Here is an 18998-nt window from a genome sequence, read left to right on the forward strand (position 1 = left end):
CTAAGCTGCTGTCGAATCACAACACGGGAACCGCTGGCACAATCAGAACTCGTTACGTATTTCTGAAGGAGGGACTTCATAGAACAGGGAAATCTTTCAAGCCGTTTTGAGGACAGTGAAAACAGCAGTATAGAGATAAGTAAATTGTGTGAAAAATACTGTGTTTTTTTACACGCGAAACATGAACACATGTTATTTTGCACACTGTAAACACAATCAAAGCTTCAAAAAAACACGAAAAACGGGACCTTTAATATTTTTATTGTAATAGTTTGTCTATATGTCATCATTAGACTATATATTTAGTGTGTATAGTTTCTATTAATTTTGATTTATATGAATTAAATGAAAATGACCAATATCGCTATGTTAAGTACAGTCGTGGCCAAAAGTTATGTCCGGCTTAGGAACATTGACATCTTCACTCATTATTCAAATATTATTTTAAAAAAAAATCGATTTTGTAAGCATATTGCTTAGTTGAAGTAAATGTTTTATTTGTAATAACACAATGAAGCATGCCAAATTGTGCGGACATAATTTTTGGCCAGTCTGTCATACAAATAAAATTATAAACACATGCAAATACAAAAGAGAATCAACAAAATCGTAATAACTGATGATATTGTAGTAAGGATATGCTTTTTTTCCTGTGAGCTTTTGTTTGCTATGCTTTTTTTTCATACTAAAATAAAACTGTAGTTTGCCAAAATAATATTGCCAATTATTTTTGCCTAATAATTTTGTCAGATAAATACCTTAACCAAGTTTAACTAAGTTTCTTCACTCATATTTAAAATATATATATATATTAATTAAATATTTGGTAACAGTTTACAATAAGGTTTCATTAGTTAACATTAGTTAATGTATTAACTTACTTAAACTTACCATGTGCAGTACATTTGTTACTGTATTTGTTAATCTTTGTTAACGTTAGTTAATCAAAATACAGCTGTTCATGGTTTGTTCATGTTAGTTCACGGTGCATTAACTAATGCTAACAAAATTGTAATAAAGTATTAGTAAATGGGTGATTTAAAAAACAATATCTCCTTTGGACATCACTTTTGGCCACTACTGTTGCTAAATTAAAATGTTTCTTTATATTTTTAATATAATGTTATTTATTCAAATGTTATTTTATTTCAGTAAATGTTTATTTTTATTTCAAATAGCGAAAATGTTTTTGATGGTTTTAGTTAATTATAGTAACCCTGTCCCAAATGGAGTAATTGTCGGTGTAAGAATTACTATGACGGCGAGATAAAAGGAGAGATTTTTTGGGGGTCCAAGTCGGCCTCAGATGATGAAATTGCTGCCGCAGCGCTGTAATTAGAAGGCAATATCGCTGTCTGTAGAATTCCGATCCCTGTGTAATTATCGCACTTGTATTACTCGCTCCTGCCTCGGCTGCTCTGTGGGAATCGGGGCTTCGAGGCAGCGGGAAGAGGCGTAGGAGGGGGGGTGAGGAGTGAAATTAAGAAATGCTGGTTTCCGCCCACAGGTCCAGAGTACGTCGTGGATGCCTCACCAACAGTACGTTATGCAACCTACGGTAAGTGCCGCTGAGGAGGTGTTCATTTATCTTGGTATGTGTGCGTGTGTGTTGGGGACAGACAGATAGAGAGGAATGAGGAGAGGTGAGAGTGATTCTGTTATCTTTGTGAAAGAGTGGATGTTTTGTGAGTTTAAAAAAATCGTCGCCCTCTTGTGGCCGAGCAAGTAAATGCAAGAGCGGTGAAAGGGTCAGAGAAAGGATGTTGTGATCGTTGCCTTCATAGGGCAGAGGACTCAAAGTTCTGTTCCTCCATAAGGTCTGGATCAGATTAATAGATCTGTTGTCTGAGCTCCATCGGAACATATTTGTCAACCTGGAGAGACTTTTTTTTTTCTCTTTCTCTGTCTCACTGCACAAATACAGACATACAAACTACATCTCTTGTGTTCTTTCCCTTAAGTCTTGTATAAGAAGGCAATCCCTTGGCTGAGGTCTGGAAGTCTGACCACTGTCTCTGGCTCTCACCTGATCTTGGATTTACTGTAAGCCAAGGGTCTGCATTCCACCTTGGAAATGGCCAAAGGTTGTCTGGGATCGGGGCTTTTTCGTTGGCATGGCCTGAAAAAAAAGGCTTCAGTCAGCTGTTTCCAGATCCGCAGAAGGCAGACACAGAGCTTCATACGATCCTGAGCAACACAAGAAGTGAAACAGGGTTATAGAAAAGGAGGCAGATGTCTGACTAGATAATGATATTCCAGACTTGCTGTGTGTGTGTGTGTAGTCGAATGGGAGGTTTGATGATCATGATTATGTTGTGTAAATGTGTTTGTAACCAAACCCTCATATCTAATGATTTGGCAACCCATCAAAAAAAGACCTCAGCTGCCTGGGAGAGAGAGAGAGAGAGAGAGAGAGAGAGAGAGAGAGAGAGAGAGAGAGAGAGAGAGAGAGAGAGAGAGAGAGAGAGAGAGAGAGAGGCAGTGGGAGTCTGTGAGCTGATCTCTGCCTAATTTGAAAATCCTGGAAAGAAAACAAAGGCGGAAGAAATCATGTTTTTTTTCTTTCTTTCTGTGGGTCCTGCAAAGAGAGAAGGCAAGCAATTAAAAGTGGCTGAGAAAGGGAAGCATTGTTATTGGAGAACGGTGCTGCATTTGGCACCTTGTTACCGTGGAGACACGTGACCATAGCGACCGGAGCCGGCGATGAGGGTTTAAGCAAATCAGCAGACAATGGAAGCGCTCTGAGCTCCCTCTCCGCAGTGCAGTGTGTGTGTGTGTGTGTGTGTGTGTGTGTGTGTGCATGTGTGTGTGTTTTTAGTATACATCAGTACCTTAAGTGCACCTGCTGGTGTGACCTGCTGATTATGTTTGCATTACAGCTGAGTTATGCATTACTATCCCAACCTGTGTGTGCGTGTGCGTGTGTGTGTTCATGTTTTTTTTTTTAATCCTGGTGGGGACTTCAACCTGAATGCTCACTGACTCATGGGGACTCGTGTCACCGTGAGGACCTAAATTGAGGTCCCCTTGAGGAAACAATCTTATACAGAATTAGTTTTTTTTTTTTATGTAAAAATGCAGAACGTTTTCTGTGATAGTTAATGTAAGGGGATAGAATATACAGTTTGTATATTATAAAAACCATTACGTCTATGGACAGTCCCCACAAAGATAGTGAACCAGACATGTTTGTGTGTGTGTGGGCTAACTTGTGTCCTTATCAGGGTTGAGTAAAATTCTAATCACAAATAGGAATTTTAATTGAATTGACCATGAACCACAGGATGCTAAATTGAAATTAGAATGGCAGGAAGACGAATTTACTGAAATGCCATTCAAAAGAAATTCAACAAAGTCGCTCAACAGAAGAGTTTCATTAGTTGAGTGCAACAAAAAATGGCCAAGAACATATCACTTTTCAGCCTGCTTCATGTAGTTTGGCTCCAACTTTGAGGTAATTTATATTGATGGTTATGGGAGGAATGTGTCACAACACACAGCTCATCACACTCTGCTGCGATTGCCCATGATGTTTACCGTTGAAAGCGCCTACAATGATCATATGAGTGTCTAAACAGGACCTTGGTAGAATGTTGCCTGGTCTGATGAGTCCTATTTTCTTTTACATTACGTGGATGGCTGTGTACATGTGTGCCGTTTACCTAGGGAAATGATAGAACCAGGATGCATTGTGGGACAATGACAAACCAGTGGAGGAAGTGTGATGCTGTGGACAATGTTCTGCTGGGAAACCCTGGGTCCGGCCAGTTACGTGGATGTAATTTGCCACCTACGTAAACATTGTTGCAGACCAGTTACACCCCTTTGTGACAATGGTATTGCCTGATGGTGGTGTCCTCTTTCAGCAGGATAATGTACTTTGCCACACTGCACACATTGTTCAGGAATGGTTTGAGAAACATAATGAAGAATTCAAGGTGATTCCATGGCCTCCAAATTCCCCAGATCTCAATCCAATTGAGCATCTGTGGGATGGGCTGGACCAACAACAAATTCACGGCGGTTTCACCTCGCAACCCACAGGACTTAAAGGACCTGCTGTTAATGTCTTGGTGCCAGAAAGCACAGGACACCTACAGGCATCTTGTAGAGTCCATGCCTCAGCAGGTGGACGCTGTTTTGGCAGCACACAGAGGACCAGCAGCATATTAGGTCATAATGTTTTGGATCATCGGTGTGTGTGTGTGTGTGTGTGTGTGTGTGTGTGTGTGTGTGTGTGTGTGTGTGTGTGTGTGTGTGTGTGTGTGTGTGTGTGTGTGTGTGTGTGTGTGTGTGTGTGTGTGTGTGTGTGTGTGTGTGTGTGTGTGTGTGTGTGTGTGTGTGTGTGTGTGTGTGTGTGTGTGTGTGTGTGTGTGTGTGTGTGTGTGTGTGTGTGTGTGTGTGTGTGTGTGTGTGTGTGTGTGTGTGTGTGTGTGTGTGTGTGTGTGTATATATATATATATATACCAACAGTCTCTTGGCCAACTAGCTTCACAAGAAACATCATACTGGTTGATCTGTACTAACCAGAATAAACCAGCATGAAAATCCATGCTGGTGTAAGCTATTTCAGCATGGTAGCTGCACAGATGTTGTCAGCGGGGCACACACACACCAACCAGCAGGCACACACTTACCCACAATGCACCACCCAGAGGGCCATCACTCAACTGTACCTGTTACTTTCCATCTTAGCGCAGAGAAGAATCCCCAGCCGCCCTAACCAAATCACATCCTGGAAATGAACATTAATGAATCAAGACCGCAGTGCATTACGGCAAAGCCGCTTAAAGTGGAACCGCCACGCAAGAGGAGAGAAAAGAAATGAAACGCTTCTCTAAGCCCCCGCTAGTCACGGCCATTTGCAGAAACAAAGAAGCCCATGTTTGGGTTAAGTTTATCTCAGCCCCATCGCAGCCCGGGAACACTCTGTTTGATCGGTGGGAATTGGCGCGGTGTTGTGTATGTGCGTGAGAAAGAAAAATGCATGCTATATATTTTTCTTAAGTGTGTTTGAATGGTGGGAATTCGTGGTTATGCCTTGGCACATATTGTTTAAGCTTAATATTAAACATCCTCCCTGGCAGCCTGCTTTTTTAAAGCACCGGTACCTGAGAGAGATAAAAAGAGCCACATCCTTTTCCTCTCTCTATTTTAGATGTCTAGGCAAAAAAAACTCTCCTTCCTCTGATGTCACGGGAGATTTCTGCTCGTCTAGTTTACAAGTTTAAAGTGCAGCCACAGACATTTTTTGGCATCCATTATTCGAAAACATCAGCTTAGATAAATGTATGTTCGGTCTGAGGATGAAAATTAGTATACAGGCTGTTGTTTGAAGAAAGAAATCTCATTGGCTGTCTCAAAAATCTCTCTCAGAATGTCACTCACTTTCCAAATACTCCCCCTCAGGGAAATGAAGGAAAAACACACACGCATGCACACGTATGCACAAGCGCGGCTTTAATCATCTGTCTAAGTCTCACACTGATACGGCTGTAAATTAGAGTGGAGAATTATTCAGCATGGATTTCTTTTTTCTTCGCTCATTATGAAAGCTTGTCGTGGGGCGGGGGAACTGTTAGCTTGAGGCTCTCGCATCTGAAAGCTAGAAGACGCGGCAGGCGCTGAACAGTTTACCTCTGAAAGCTTGACTAGAGACAGAGCGCTTCTGACACCAAGTGCCTGTACAGTTTATTCTTCAAGCGCAGGCAAGCACCAGCACCACCAAGCTGTGCAAGCTGAGAGACAGACTGAAGCTCGCGTGTTTGTGTGTGAAAAGGCTTCTTTTTTTTACTGTTGGCACACTGAGAGAATGTCTCTTCAGAAAATGGTACATTTTACCTGGGGTAACTGGTCGTTCTGTGTTTGATATGGCAAAAGTTCCCATACAATACTGGATCATATATCGTACATTCATAATTTGCATGTTTATCAGAATGTCTTTTGCTCTCGAATTGCAGGAACTCCACAAATTGACGTGTTTGATTAGTGACCTGCTGTGGAAATAATGCAGAATACTATTATACATTTCTTATTCGTGTCAGAATGTCACATCCTTAAACTGCTTATTTAATTAGAATTAGATTCCCCAGATTTTAAATGCAGTTTGTCACATCACAATTATGAAATGCTTGAAAAGTTCATCTTTGGTGCTCTTCCACAGCTGAAACACTCATTTTCATGACAATGACGAAACAGTGCGAGAAGGGCACTAAGGCGCTGTGAGACTGAATTGACAGTGGGAAGACAAATACAAATTCATGATTTCAATGTTCTGAGATATTACTTCTACCTAGAAATGAATAATTAAAAAACCATTAATTGTATTCACACACTCAGACAATGATTGAAGAATATTTAGACCAGCGGATGGACGGATGACCATTAATAACCAGCTTGAACCCTTGAAAACCAGCAACCATGTAAATCTATTTGGGTAGCTATAGGTAAATGTCAACATGATCTGCCATTCACAACCCATTTTACTTGCATAATGTTGCATGTTTCTGGGTTAAACCGGGGATTTAAGGGGAAAGGGGTGGAGGGTGGGCCTTGAATTGTCCACTAAATATTGATTAGATGGTGAAAAGTACCATAATGAAGCCTTAACGCCCACACCAAATATGATAACTATAACGGTATACATTAGATATAGTTCTAAAAATAACATAATAGCAGAGTCCACACCACTATAACGACAAAGAGAAACACTATCGTTGGTCTCACTTTAAAAACGCATCTGCCTGGGGCGGCAGTGGCTCAGTGGTTCATGTAGGTTGTCTCCAAACCGGAAGGTTGGTGGTTCAATCCCCGGTTCCCCCTGACCAAGTGTCGAGGTGTCCATGAGCAAGACACCTAACCCCAGCTGCTCCCGACGAGCTGGATAGCGCCTTGCATGGCTGAAACTGCCGGTGGTGTATGAATGGGTGAATGTGAGGCAATATGTAAAGCGCTTTGGATGGCCATGGGTCTGTTGAAAGCGCTATATAAATACAGTCCATTTACCATTTTACCATAAAACATTTGCAGCCAATCAGAATCGATCCTGCTTTAAAGAGCTCAAGCATTTAGTGTCAGAAACTGCAGCACGCTTAGAATAAACAGAACGATATCGTGCATTGGTATGGATGCTGATATAGGGGAGAGCGGGCCCAACCTAACGCTTTTTGACTTTCTCAATTTGTGTAAATCTATTTAATTTTTCCCACATTAACTGCACACGTCTAGTACAATATTGTGGTTTTGTTTCATTAATACAGTGTATACTTTTTTCTTGATTTACCCCGAAAGAATGGAAGTGAAATGTGACAACATGCCCCATAGGTGGGGTACATTGTAACATGTTAGGGGGTACATTGTAACATGACCAATTGACAGCTTAAAACTTTTTCAAATAAAATAATGGCATTTTTTAATAATTAAAAATAAAAAAATTTTGAGTTTGACAACAAACACACTTCAAAACACAGCTATACAGGATAGTTTAAAAAATAATAATAATTAAGCATTTCTGAACATTGACTCTCAGTCTTTATTCACCTTTTTCTCATGGTTTCTCAGTAGAATTCATAAAAGTATAGAATAGAATAGCATAGTTCTAATAGGGGCTCATTGTAACGCAGTGTTACAGCTTAAACCCGGCCCGTGTCTTCTGCTGGTTAGATCAGCATTAAAGAAAGATATCAACTGTTAAATAACAGATATAAGATTTAAAAAAATTATATCAGATTTGTCTTATTTTAAATAAACACAAAAAACAGAGATACAAAATATTTACTTTTGCTACGGTTAAATAAATGTTCAGTGATATCTTCCAAAGATTTTTTAATTTTGAAGCATTTTTTTCTCTAAATAATGTTGATATGGCAACTAGTAAATATACTAAGTTTCGTCATCCTGGCATGTGTGGAAAGTGTTAAACCATGTGTGTTACAATTAACCCCGCGTTAGGTTGTGCCCCGTTCTCCCCTAGTTATCGTTATAGTTATCTTTTGTGTGAATGGGCCTTTTGTTTGTGTCCAACATTAACCAACAGTCTGCTTGGCCTTAGCGTTGACAGCAGAAAAGGAAAGTATTTTCAAATTCAAAAGTTTGGGGTCGGTAAGATTTATGTTTTAAAAATAAAAGCCAAGGCTGCTTTTAAAAACTGTAATATTGTGGAAATATTATGACAATTTAGAATAATGGGTTTCTATTTTAATATATTTTAAAATGACATTTATTCCTGTGATAGCAAAGCTGAATTTTCTGCATCATTACTCCAGTCTTCAGTGTCACAGAAACCCTAGAAATCATTCTAATATGCTGGTTTGGTGCTCGAGAAAGATTCTTTGATGAATATAATTTTTTCTAGCATTGTAAATTGTAAATGAGATCAAATAAATGCGTCTTTTCTGGATAAAAGCATTAATTCCTTTAAAAAAGTACAGACCCCAAACTTTTGTACGGTTACTTTTATAAGATTAAAGAAGACAAACTTTTTCCTTTTAGAACAACATGCTCTGATGAATCGTTGACAAAAAGGTCAGGAATGTGAAATAACACCATTGACAGTAAATAGGGTTCGTTTTGATTTCGTGTTGTGCCTCTGCAGTCATGACAGATGAATTTAAACTCCAGTGAAGCATTTCGCTACTTTGGGGAAGTGATTCTGTACTGATAAGAGTCTTAACACAGCACTACTAAAAGAAAAGAGTCCCTCACATAACTGTATCCAGAGTTGTACACCGCACAATGGTTTCTCATCATCCTTTGCCAAACCATCTGAGAAGAATTGAACTTTCTGACAAACTGTTTGACGGAGGGTCTCCTCGGAAAGATTAATCCTAATCAAGTTGGCATGTGAGAATGAGCGTGTGTGTACGTCTCTGACCTAGTTCTGCCGAAGCGGTCGTGTGACGGCATCAGATGATAGCTCAGGTCGGCGGTTACAAATCGCAGCCGTTTTCCCTCTCTCTCTCTCTCTCTCTCTCTCTCTCTCTCTCTCTCTCTCTCTCTCTCTCTCTCTCTCTCTCTCTCTCTCTCTCTCTCTCTCTCTCTCTCTTGTCTGTTCCTCACATGTGTTAGCACTCTCATCCCAGCGTGCCTGAAACGTAAACACACCCGCCGTGCGGAGCAGCTCTGCTGTTAAGTGAGCGATGCATCATCTCTGCAGAAGTATGCATGACTCGCATTTGGATCGCATTATTTCACTTGTTGAAGTGGAACAGCTCACGTCTGGCCCTCATAATAGGGCCCAGCTGTGGCCGTACGGTGATGAGATGAGTGAAAGAAGGAGAGGGTTTTTTTTGTTGAGAGCATGACTGCGTGATCAGCGCGTTGACTCTAATGAAGTCGTCCAGATGTATTGTTGAATGGGAGCTCATTTCCTCTCCCGTCCTTCACGCGGTTTGACCTGTAACAGTGTGTGTTTGTACATGTGTCCCCTCTCGTAGGGTGCTGTGATAACGCCAGCCATGGACCACACCATCTCCATGCAGCCCGCTAACATGATGGGACCCCTCACCCAGCAGATGAACCACCTGTCCCTGGGTACCACTGGCACTGTGAGTGTGTCCGCTGTCTCTATCTTAAGGCCTGTTCACCTTCATCTGGTCTAAATCACAGAGGAGCAGAGGAAGAAAGCTAAACTCTAATTAAAAGTATGCAAACTCTTAAGAAAAAGAACAAAGAACGACCAAGTAAAGCTCTACCCAGGAGACTAAAAAAGTACTGGGAAATAAAATATGGATACTGTGTCACAACTGTACTCAATTAAAAGTATCCAGCCAAAAATGTACCTGAGTGAAAATAAATAAGGCTTCCGCATTGATATGTACTTAAGTATATAAAAGTAAAAGGCAAATTAAAAAAAGGTACAACTTTTTTTTCTTAGCTTTAGAAATTAATCAAGAGAACTACAACCAATGTCATGAAACCTTTTACCTGACATTGTTATATGTTAAACACAGCCAGACCTGATTTTATAGCTGAATAAAGTTGTTTTGTTATTGTTAACAACAACAAAAAAAAGGGTAACACTTTATTTTAGGGTTCAATTCTCGCTATTAACTAGTTGCTTATAAGCATGCATATGCCTAGGATATTGGCTGTTTATTAGTACTTATAAAGCACATATTAATGCCTTATTTTGCATGACCTAATTCTACATCCCTTAATCCTACCCAATACCTAAACTTAAACGCTACAAAAACTACCTTACTAACTGTTAATAGTAGTAGTAGTAGTAGTAGTAGTAAATTAGGAGTTTATTGAGGCAATAGTGAATATGTGTTCCCCATACTAAAGTGTTAAAATTTTTGGTATTTAAAAATACATCTGAAAAAATTATTACATGAAAAACTGTTTAAAACAATTAGAAATGTTGACTTGATACTTACTAAAATTGCTAAAACTTAAATAAAAATTATAATAATGAGCACAAAATGAAAAATATAAAAATAAAAACTATTATAATATTCAAAATATTAACTATACTATACCATGATAGTATATAAATAATCCTAAAAAACACTGGTTTATAGATCACTGATCATGTTTGCACTCAAGTTCATATTCAACATTAGTATAATTAACCATTAATTTAGGTTTAGACATGGGCCCTATTTTAACATTCTGAGTGCATTGTCTGAAGCGCAAGTGCACTTACGGCGCTTTTGCTAGTTTAACGACGGGAAAAAAACGGTCCGCGCATGGTCCAAAAGGGTTGTACGTAGTCTCTTTTTGGGTTTGAGTCTTATCTCCCATTCCCTTTAAAAGCCAGTTGCGCTTGCACCTTGGCGGATTCGCTATTTACATGGCGTAATTTGCAAGGGGAAAGACTGAATGTTTCTCCAGAGAGGAATCCTTTTATTTTTAATATTTAAAAATATTTGTGTGCTGCTGCGTCCCTGTGTGTGTAACAAGCAGAGTGTGCGCGCATTGTCCACCCATCTATAGGCGCATGTTACGTGCCCTTTAAATAACACAATAAATACTGCACTATTGACTTTAGACCAGGTTTTTGTTGGTCAATGGCGCAGTCAATGGGCCCTATATGTATACTGTACCTTCTACATTGAAATTGATTTAACTGGTGAAGGTATGACTCGGCAATATATTTTTAATAAGAGGATAGATTTACATCATTATGAGCAGTAAAATATGTACTTTGTATCTTGAAGGGCTGAATGAAATTGTAAATCATTACAAATGTAATGAGTAAAAGTACAATTATTCATTTTTAATAGTACTTAAAATTAAGAAAAAGGGATTCGACTAATAGAAGCAGTGAAAACATGCTTGCCATCGTTCATCATTCATCTCAACAAGATTTTTCATGGAGCCCCTAAAGAGAAAATATGATATGAGGAAAAATGATACTTCAATGTTTGCTCTAAAAAGTTTTGCATCCTCCCCTTTCTCGCAAAAGCATTAAAATATAGTTTTTCTCCCATCTCATACTCGAGCGAACGCAAAGTTTGTTAGGGAAACACAAAACTTTTGTGAGGAAATTCATTGAAATATTTTGTCCCCTTACATCTCAGTTTTTTTCCGTCACCATGTCCCCTTAGGAGCTTCATAATTTTTGTGGTGGTTACTTGGCAAATTAGCTTTTGATATATAAGTGCCACCAGTTGCACTGTAATATGCACCAGCAACTCCGCACACGTGATGCAAAAGCTTACATCGAATTGGGTGGTGATTTTTGTCAACGGACAGTAAATTAAAATGCACTTTAGAAAAAAAAACCTATCTCTAACAATGGGAAAATGTTTGTTCACAATGTGAATAGGTCCATAGAAATGCATTGTTTACTGTGTGTGTGACTTCACTTGTATGTGTGTGTATGTTTTGTTGCAGTACATGACTGCGGCTGCTGCTCCTATGCAGGGGACCTACATTCCCCAGTACACTGCGGTGCCTGCCTCAGCTGTCTCAGTGGAGGTGAGTTTCTGGGTGACTGCAAATCCATTCACTGGTCCAACTGATTAGATGAGCACTGCTAATTGAAAACGTAAAGATCAGTTGCCTCGGGCCAAAATCCACCCACAACTTCCTTAGTGCCTTTTATTCCAGCTTAACAAGACCTGACTTCAGTCTGAAGCGCGTCTTTAAGTTCAATCCTGTCTGAGTACCATACACAGCCCTAAGGGAGGAGGGTTTTTTTGGGAGGAGGTTAAAAGGTATTTTTGTTTTTTGTGAGGGGGCATCCTGTAATCATGACATAATATCCTTCCAGGGAGTGGTGACGGAGGCTTCTCCACAGAACGTTCCGCCCTCGTCGCAGGACGCTAGCGGTCAGCAACAGCCTCTGGGCGTGGACAACACCAGCGATCACGCGCCCACCTACTCTTTTCAGCCCGCTAAGTGAGTTTGACTGACACTTCACATTGATAAGATGTAGCCTATAGGAGACAAAGTAACTGTGCCCGTATGCATGATTCAACAGGCAGACAACGTTTTTACAACATTTCATAAAGAAATCAAAAGTGTATTATTTAAAAAATAAAAGTGTTGCAACACAATGACCAGAAATAACCAGCTCCGAAATGAATGCTTCTATTCAGCAAGGAAGTATTCAGTTGATCAAAAGTTAAAGTAAAGACATCTATAATTTTATTTCTATTTCAAATAAATGCGTTTCTTTTGAACTTTCTATTAATCAAAGACTCCTGGGGAAATAAAATATCATGGTTTCCACAAAAATATTAACTAGCACAACTGTTTTCAACTGTTTTCTTGAGCACCAAATCATCATATTAGAGTGATTTCTGAAGGATCATGTGACACAAAATTCAGCTTTGCCATCACAGGAATACATTACATTATAAAATATATTAAAATGGAAAACAGTTATTTTAATTTGTAATAATATTTCACAGTATTACTGTTTTACTGTGTTTTTTTGCAGCCTTAGAGACATTTTGGACAGTAGTGTATAAAAAAAAGGTTACATTTTGATTCCAAATACATCTAATTTAATTTTATACAACCAAAATAAAATATTTTGGAAATCTTTTCCAAAGATTTGTAGAGCATTTTATTTAGATGTGAACATAATCTTTGAATTTGAATAATAGTATGGTTCCTAAAATGTTTCAATGCTAGCAACTTCATAACATTTCAGGAAAAATGCGTGTTTTACCAAATCGTTGTATTAAGTATGTAGGAAAAACACGGCATCATAACATTTTTACGGCCTAAAAATACTGCTGTGCTGGAGGTCGAGCTGAATTATGACATGGCCTTATATTTAGCTCAATAAATGCGGTTGTTATTGGGCCATCAGGACTAAGTGATGATCCATGAGTGAGCCTTGAATTTTATTCAGTATGCTTTTTAAGCTCTCATTTTCTGATTGGTTCAGATAACCAGAGGAGAAGCGGGGCGTTGAGGTGACTGCGTTGCCTTGAGACTGGGGGACTGCAACGAGGGAACATTGAAGACAGAGCGCAAGAGATAGGAAAACACGTTTGTGTCTACTTTTGCACAAGCATCTAAAAAAAAAAAAAAAACAACAAACAATTTATTTAACACCTGGCCCACACAGGAGGACCTTTGGAGAACTCACAACCAGACAGGAAACGAGAGAAATGCAGTCTGGGAAATTGAGCCTACTGTTAATCGGCTACCCGAAAAACTTTACCTTCATGAAGTGAACGAATTCAAACAAGTACAAGTTTTCCTATTCTTTTTTTGAATGTGCAGGTAGGTTTTCAGAAACAGTGGGTTTTTCTATTAGACGAGGAAGCACGTTCTTGTAAAACAATGAGAGAAGGAGCAGAAGAAGTCTTCCTCGGATTCTAAGCTACTATTACTTTTCATTTTTTATGAGTTAGATTTTAGTTTTCTAGAGAATATTAATGTTTTTTCATCTTTGTTGCCTTAATTTCGAGAAACATCTAAGACTTTTTCCTGTTTGAGCTGAACAGACTGACGAATGCAGTGAAAATGACCTGACAGAGATAGGAAAATTACCTGTATAAAGCATAGAAAGAAAGAGAGAGGTCTCCTCGAGACGTTTTAAATTATGAGTGGTGACTATGTGTTTAAAAGAGAGGACAGACAAAAAAAAAAAAATATTGTGGTCATGATGATGATGATGATGATGATGATTAAACAGAGTTGCATTTTTTTAGAAACAGAGGAAAAAATGTTAATCCGCTGCATCATGGGAAATGCAGTTTATTGTGTAGTGCAGATCATTTTTAATGGCATTATTGTTTTTATCTGCAATATTTTTTATGAGCTTTAAGGTGTTTTTAGCCTGCTTTGCTTGTTTCATTGCGGAAAAAAAGAAAACGAAAACCGTCAAAAAAAATGGCAGTGCAAATCTACATAGATAAAAGCTTATGGATTAAATCAAAAAGAAAAAAAAGCAAATGTGTGCAAAAAGCAATAGTAATAGGAAATTGTTGACAATTTCTTTAGTCTTTCTTAGCTGTGGATCAAATGCAGCCCATGGATGGCATATTTTATACCAAAGATGAAGAAACCCCCCTCAAGACAGTGGAGTGGATCAATTTTTTTGTTTCTTTTTTTCTATTTGAGATGTTTTGGCATATTCATTTTGTTTCACAAGTATCCGTTTGACCTTGACGGCCAAATTGGTACTTTAGGGTTTAAACTTCCTTCCACTGTTGCAGAATCTATGTCAATCGTTCAGTTGAGAGGCAGAAAACCACCATCACTGATTCTCATGAGTGTGATCTCCCCACCAGAGGGCATCAGAGAGCGGCTGAACCATCAATCATCTCGCGTCTGCCCGGCTGAATGAACTATACCTCTATCGCTGCACCTCCTAGTCGTCGGCCGATGGTCGGTCGCTATTAAACACACGTCGCACGTCCGTTCATTTTGAGCTTTCTCACAAAGAAAGCCGTCTTCGTCATTTCAACTTAAGAAGGAATCAAAGCACTCACTAGTGTATATTTAAACTCTGTGTACAGATCACTACCTCATTGAAAGCAATTTTACCATGAGGAAACACAGGAGAATGTGTTGCAGGTCATAAAACACAAGCTTTGCTTCAGGGGCACTGAGAAACATTTGCAGTTAGCAGCATTAGCATGACATATTGTTCTGAGCACCTCCGTCCTTCTCTGTAGATGTATTTGCGATCGAAACGCCTCATATTATATGCAAAGTTTCTTTATTCAACCAGATGCCATAGGAAATCTCTCGTGAAAACAACGCTCTTTACTTGAAAAACGAAGGCTCTGTCCCAAAGCCCTTGCGGTTGCTTTAAAGTCCACGTTTCGGTGACGTAATGCAGTCGTTCAGTCCCTGAAAACACATCCAGTTTGTTATTTGGGACAGGGCCTAAGGTGCCCATCATCATGGGATTCGGCGGTTGCTCAGGTGCCTTGACAGCTCGGAATTAGGGTTAGAAATATCACGCGTGACATCTCGACTTGCTTTCATTTTATCAGGCTGCCCATTCCAGAGGGGGGAAACTAGCCAACTGAAGAGTAGAAAGGGGTAACATCTCATATATTAATATAAAAAACAAGGCTGCTGTCCTTTATTTGCCATGAAGTAGATGCAATCTGATACTAGTATAGAACTCTATCGAGCACTACAGTGATAACGTATTTTTGTAGGCCAACCCGGACGAACGTTAGCATCACCCTAGACAAAACCTCTATAGTATTTGTCCCTTGGCTTTTGGATTATTGCAGAAAATAAGCTCTTTGACCAACAAGAGTCTTACACATTTTGATGGTCTGAACACAATGAAGCGTAAATACAATCTCCACAAGTAAAAATATAAACGTACTGTAGGCCATAAACAAACTACACCAGTCGCATAACTTAAACATTGCCACCATTAAACTTCTGACAACCATTTCAGTCTTTTTCTTTGCAAGAGTGTAATTATAAACACAATGAGGGTGTACAAGTGAACTAGTGAGTTGTGTAGTCCCACTTAGCCACTTGTTGGCAACCGCCGTTTTAAAAAAAGGAGTATTAGTGATATCTTAAGTTATATATTGAGCTTGACCTATTCCGAAAACCCACTGACTTTGGGATAATGGAACTGGAAGTGTTAAAATGCTAACTCGTTTCCGTTTTTTTGGCCTACAATAGTACATCATCCCTGCAGCACTCTATTTAACACATCAGCAAAGAGTTACACATTGTGAATTATGGACTGTCTTTGCTGCCTTCATGGTCGCACGGCTCATAAATACGCCTCCTAGTTTTACAGTCGGGTAATTAGAGTTATCGAGGCGCTCTGGGAATAAATTGACCCGCCAACGAGAGACATCAAGATCATTTCGATTCCTTCATGTCATCATGAACTCTTTGGTCTTGTATTCCTACAGTATGACCTCCACACAACTACATAATGATCTCAATTAGCCACTAGGGGACAGTATTAAAGCAAAGTTGGTGTACTTTATCCTCTGTGATGACCATTGCCGTGAGCTATGAGACACTGTGGATTAAACCGATGCCAAGTTCACAATGACCAGGTCAGCACTGCTTCAACAAGCTAGCTTTTCATTTTTCAACTGTTTAATCAAAAAAAAAAAAAAAAAAAAAAAAAAGTCACTGTATTTTGTGTCTGTCATCCACTGTCTTCTTGGAGAGTTCTTTTTATCATGTGCTCGCTGCTATCAAGCATTCAGTATTTAAGGGGTCAGGGCCTTGGGGACGGAGAGAAAACTCGGGATGGTGTCTCTTATGAGAAGTGTGTGATGTCGTTGAATGCGTTATACACTCTGCAGCCTTCATGCTTTTCATTGTCGGGTTAAGCTGAAGGTTTTTCTGACTCTAGGATGGAGTTCTCATCCCACCTGTAATTTAGTAAGCTAAACACCTTCTATCCACCCGAAGGTTTTCGCTGGCTCCTATTCATTGGATGTGAGGTCCAAGCCATGCATTTTTATCTGTACATCTGATTGGCTGTCACGGTTGAGGTCATTGAATGACAAATGTTCGTCCGTTCGTTGGACTGTCACAAAACAGCGTACTACATTCAACCAAATTCAAGACAAACGGCAAAACCTCAATTAGACACTAACTTACTGGCAGATAAAATAGAGAAATATTTATGGAAATGTTTTTTTTTTTTTTTTTTTGTACAGGTGTTGAAATATGAAAGCGGAACAGTTTTATGATGCTACAATGATTTCTTGAGTTGCTTCACTTTCTTGCCTCCCATGTGCTCGAGCTGTGATCCTGAGAGTGTCTGTAGACCAGTGGATGTTAGGTTTAAACTTCTGTTTATTTTTTTTTTCTTTTGATGAAGCTTTCAATAAAAAAATCTACAAAATCACGCCAATTTTCGATTCTGGTTGAGCTTTTCTTTTTGTGACTTTTCATGCTGTTTGTTGAAAGAGACAATGTTACAACCCTATAGCTGTTGCTGTACATTAGAGGGGAGAGGAAATATTTTACGTCAGGAAAATTATTAATAATTCATTTGAAATCTAGTCTAGTCCATATTTGGTACAGGTGCATGCCAGTGTTCCTGTACTCAACAATGGCCACTTGTCACCATGTTGGTAACTCTCCAAAAACCCACATTAACAGAAACTCTTCATTAGCACAACAAAACATTAATCACAAAAAACATTATATAACACTTAATTTTAGCATTTACTCTCCCTTTCGAGTGCCATGGGCAAAGCATTCTGGGAAAGAAAAAATCCCAGCCCAGTTTCAGTTAAATTTAAGTTAGTTTAAAGGAAAGGAAATGAGTTCATACAACTCAAAATAATGAAACAGTTCTGTTTACTTTAAATATGTCAGTGCCGTGAGCTCAAAAGAAAAAGAAAGTTCTAAATACTCATAACAGTCAATTTAACTTAAGTAATTTGTTCAATTTAAGTTTGTCCTACTCAAACCAATGAAGTATTTTGAGCCGTGATGCTCGATTCACAAATAAATTGCTCTTAATAAAGATTCACAAAACATCCTCAAACGAACCATAAAACCATAAAAATAAAGTAAACATTAACTGAAATAAAACATGAAAAAAACTTTTTTTCATCTAGTTGCAAATGCAACATTTCTCGTTTTCCTTTAGTTTAACCTAATGTACAAAAATAACTAAAACCGAAATAAAAATACTTAAAAAAAACTAATAAAAATGGCAAAAATGCCACTCAATTACTAAAATTGCTAAAAACATATAAAATGAAAAATTGAACATAAAAATTAAAAGTAATTTTTTTCATAAAAATTTCTAAATATTAATAAACAACTGTATCTCCATGAGTTCACAACTGACTCCTTCGGTTATGTCTGAATATTTTGGGTTCTAAAATTAGTATTTATTGACTGGTGAGAGTTTTGTTGTATTTAATTAATAAAGGTATTCTGAAGAAGAAAAAAAATATTATTATGCAAAAATTTTGCTAGTTATTGTTTAGCACATGGGGGGGGGTTCTCATAAAATATTCTGAACATATGATACAAATACAATTTATACTAAATACAACTAAAATGCCTTAGTTTACATAAATTAATGTAAATGTTTCACCATATTTGCATGTTGTACTTTTTTATGGAAAAAAAATGTATGTCTTTGAGTTACAGTGCAGTTGACAACAGCCATAGAGTATCTTGACAAAAACTAAACTCTCTGCAGAGCAGTTCTACCATAGAGAGCGCGGACACTCCGATGGAAAGAATGAGAGGTCAGTGACCCCTGCCCTTCTCTATAGGGCCTGTAACTATTTAGGCCTGTCCTCCACCCACTCCTTTTAGACTGATCGATAGAGGGATTGTTCGGACACACAATTGACTGTTTCAGTCTTGTGCTGACCTTTCAACCTGGCCTCCCCCACCCCGCAACCCATCTGCGTCCTCCTCCAGTGCATACAATACTCATTTTCATATCTGACATTTAGCTACAGTATAAGAGCGAGACAGGGAGACTCTCTGCATGTACACTTCGGGATTTGTTCCTCTTTTCTTTTTTTTGAGCTGGATCAATTCGGTGCCTCTTCTGACACGATTTGCGTGTTTTTGCTAGTATAGTCACAGCTGCTTCCTGTAATTTT

General features: G+C 38.7%; 1 protein-coding gene across 2 annotated transcripts in view; it reads left to right on the forward strand.

Moving 5' to 3' along the window:
• The window catches only part of rbms3 (RNA binding motif, single stranded interacting protein), a 173011-nt gene extending 158548 nt beyond the window's left edge, over positions 1-14463 (forward strand). The window contains exons 10-14 of one of the 2 annotated variants that reach the window (XM_079837720.1): positions 1508-1558; positions 9435-9545; positions 11842-11925; positions 12221-12348; positions 13349-14463. In XM_079837720.1, coding sequence (XP_079693846.1) covers positions 1508-1558; positions 9435-9545; positions 11842-11925; positions 12221-12348; positions 13349-13352 — 378 coding nt within the window. In that variant the 3' untranslated portion in view covers positions 13353-14463. The remainder of the gene's footprint in view (positions 1-1507; positions 1559-9434; positions 9546-11841; positions 11926-12220; positions 12349-13348) is intronic. The other variant, XM_079837721.1, reaches the window with a different exon arrangement.
• Positions 14464-18998: the final 4535 nt, after the last annotated feature.

Source organism: Gobio gobio (assembly GCF_949357685.1).
Source record: "Gobio gobio genome assembly, chromosome: 15".
Lineage (NCBI taxonomy): Eukaryota > Metazoa > Chordata > Actinopteri > Cypriniformes > Gobionidae > Gobio > Gobio gobio.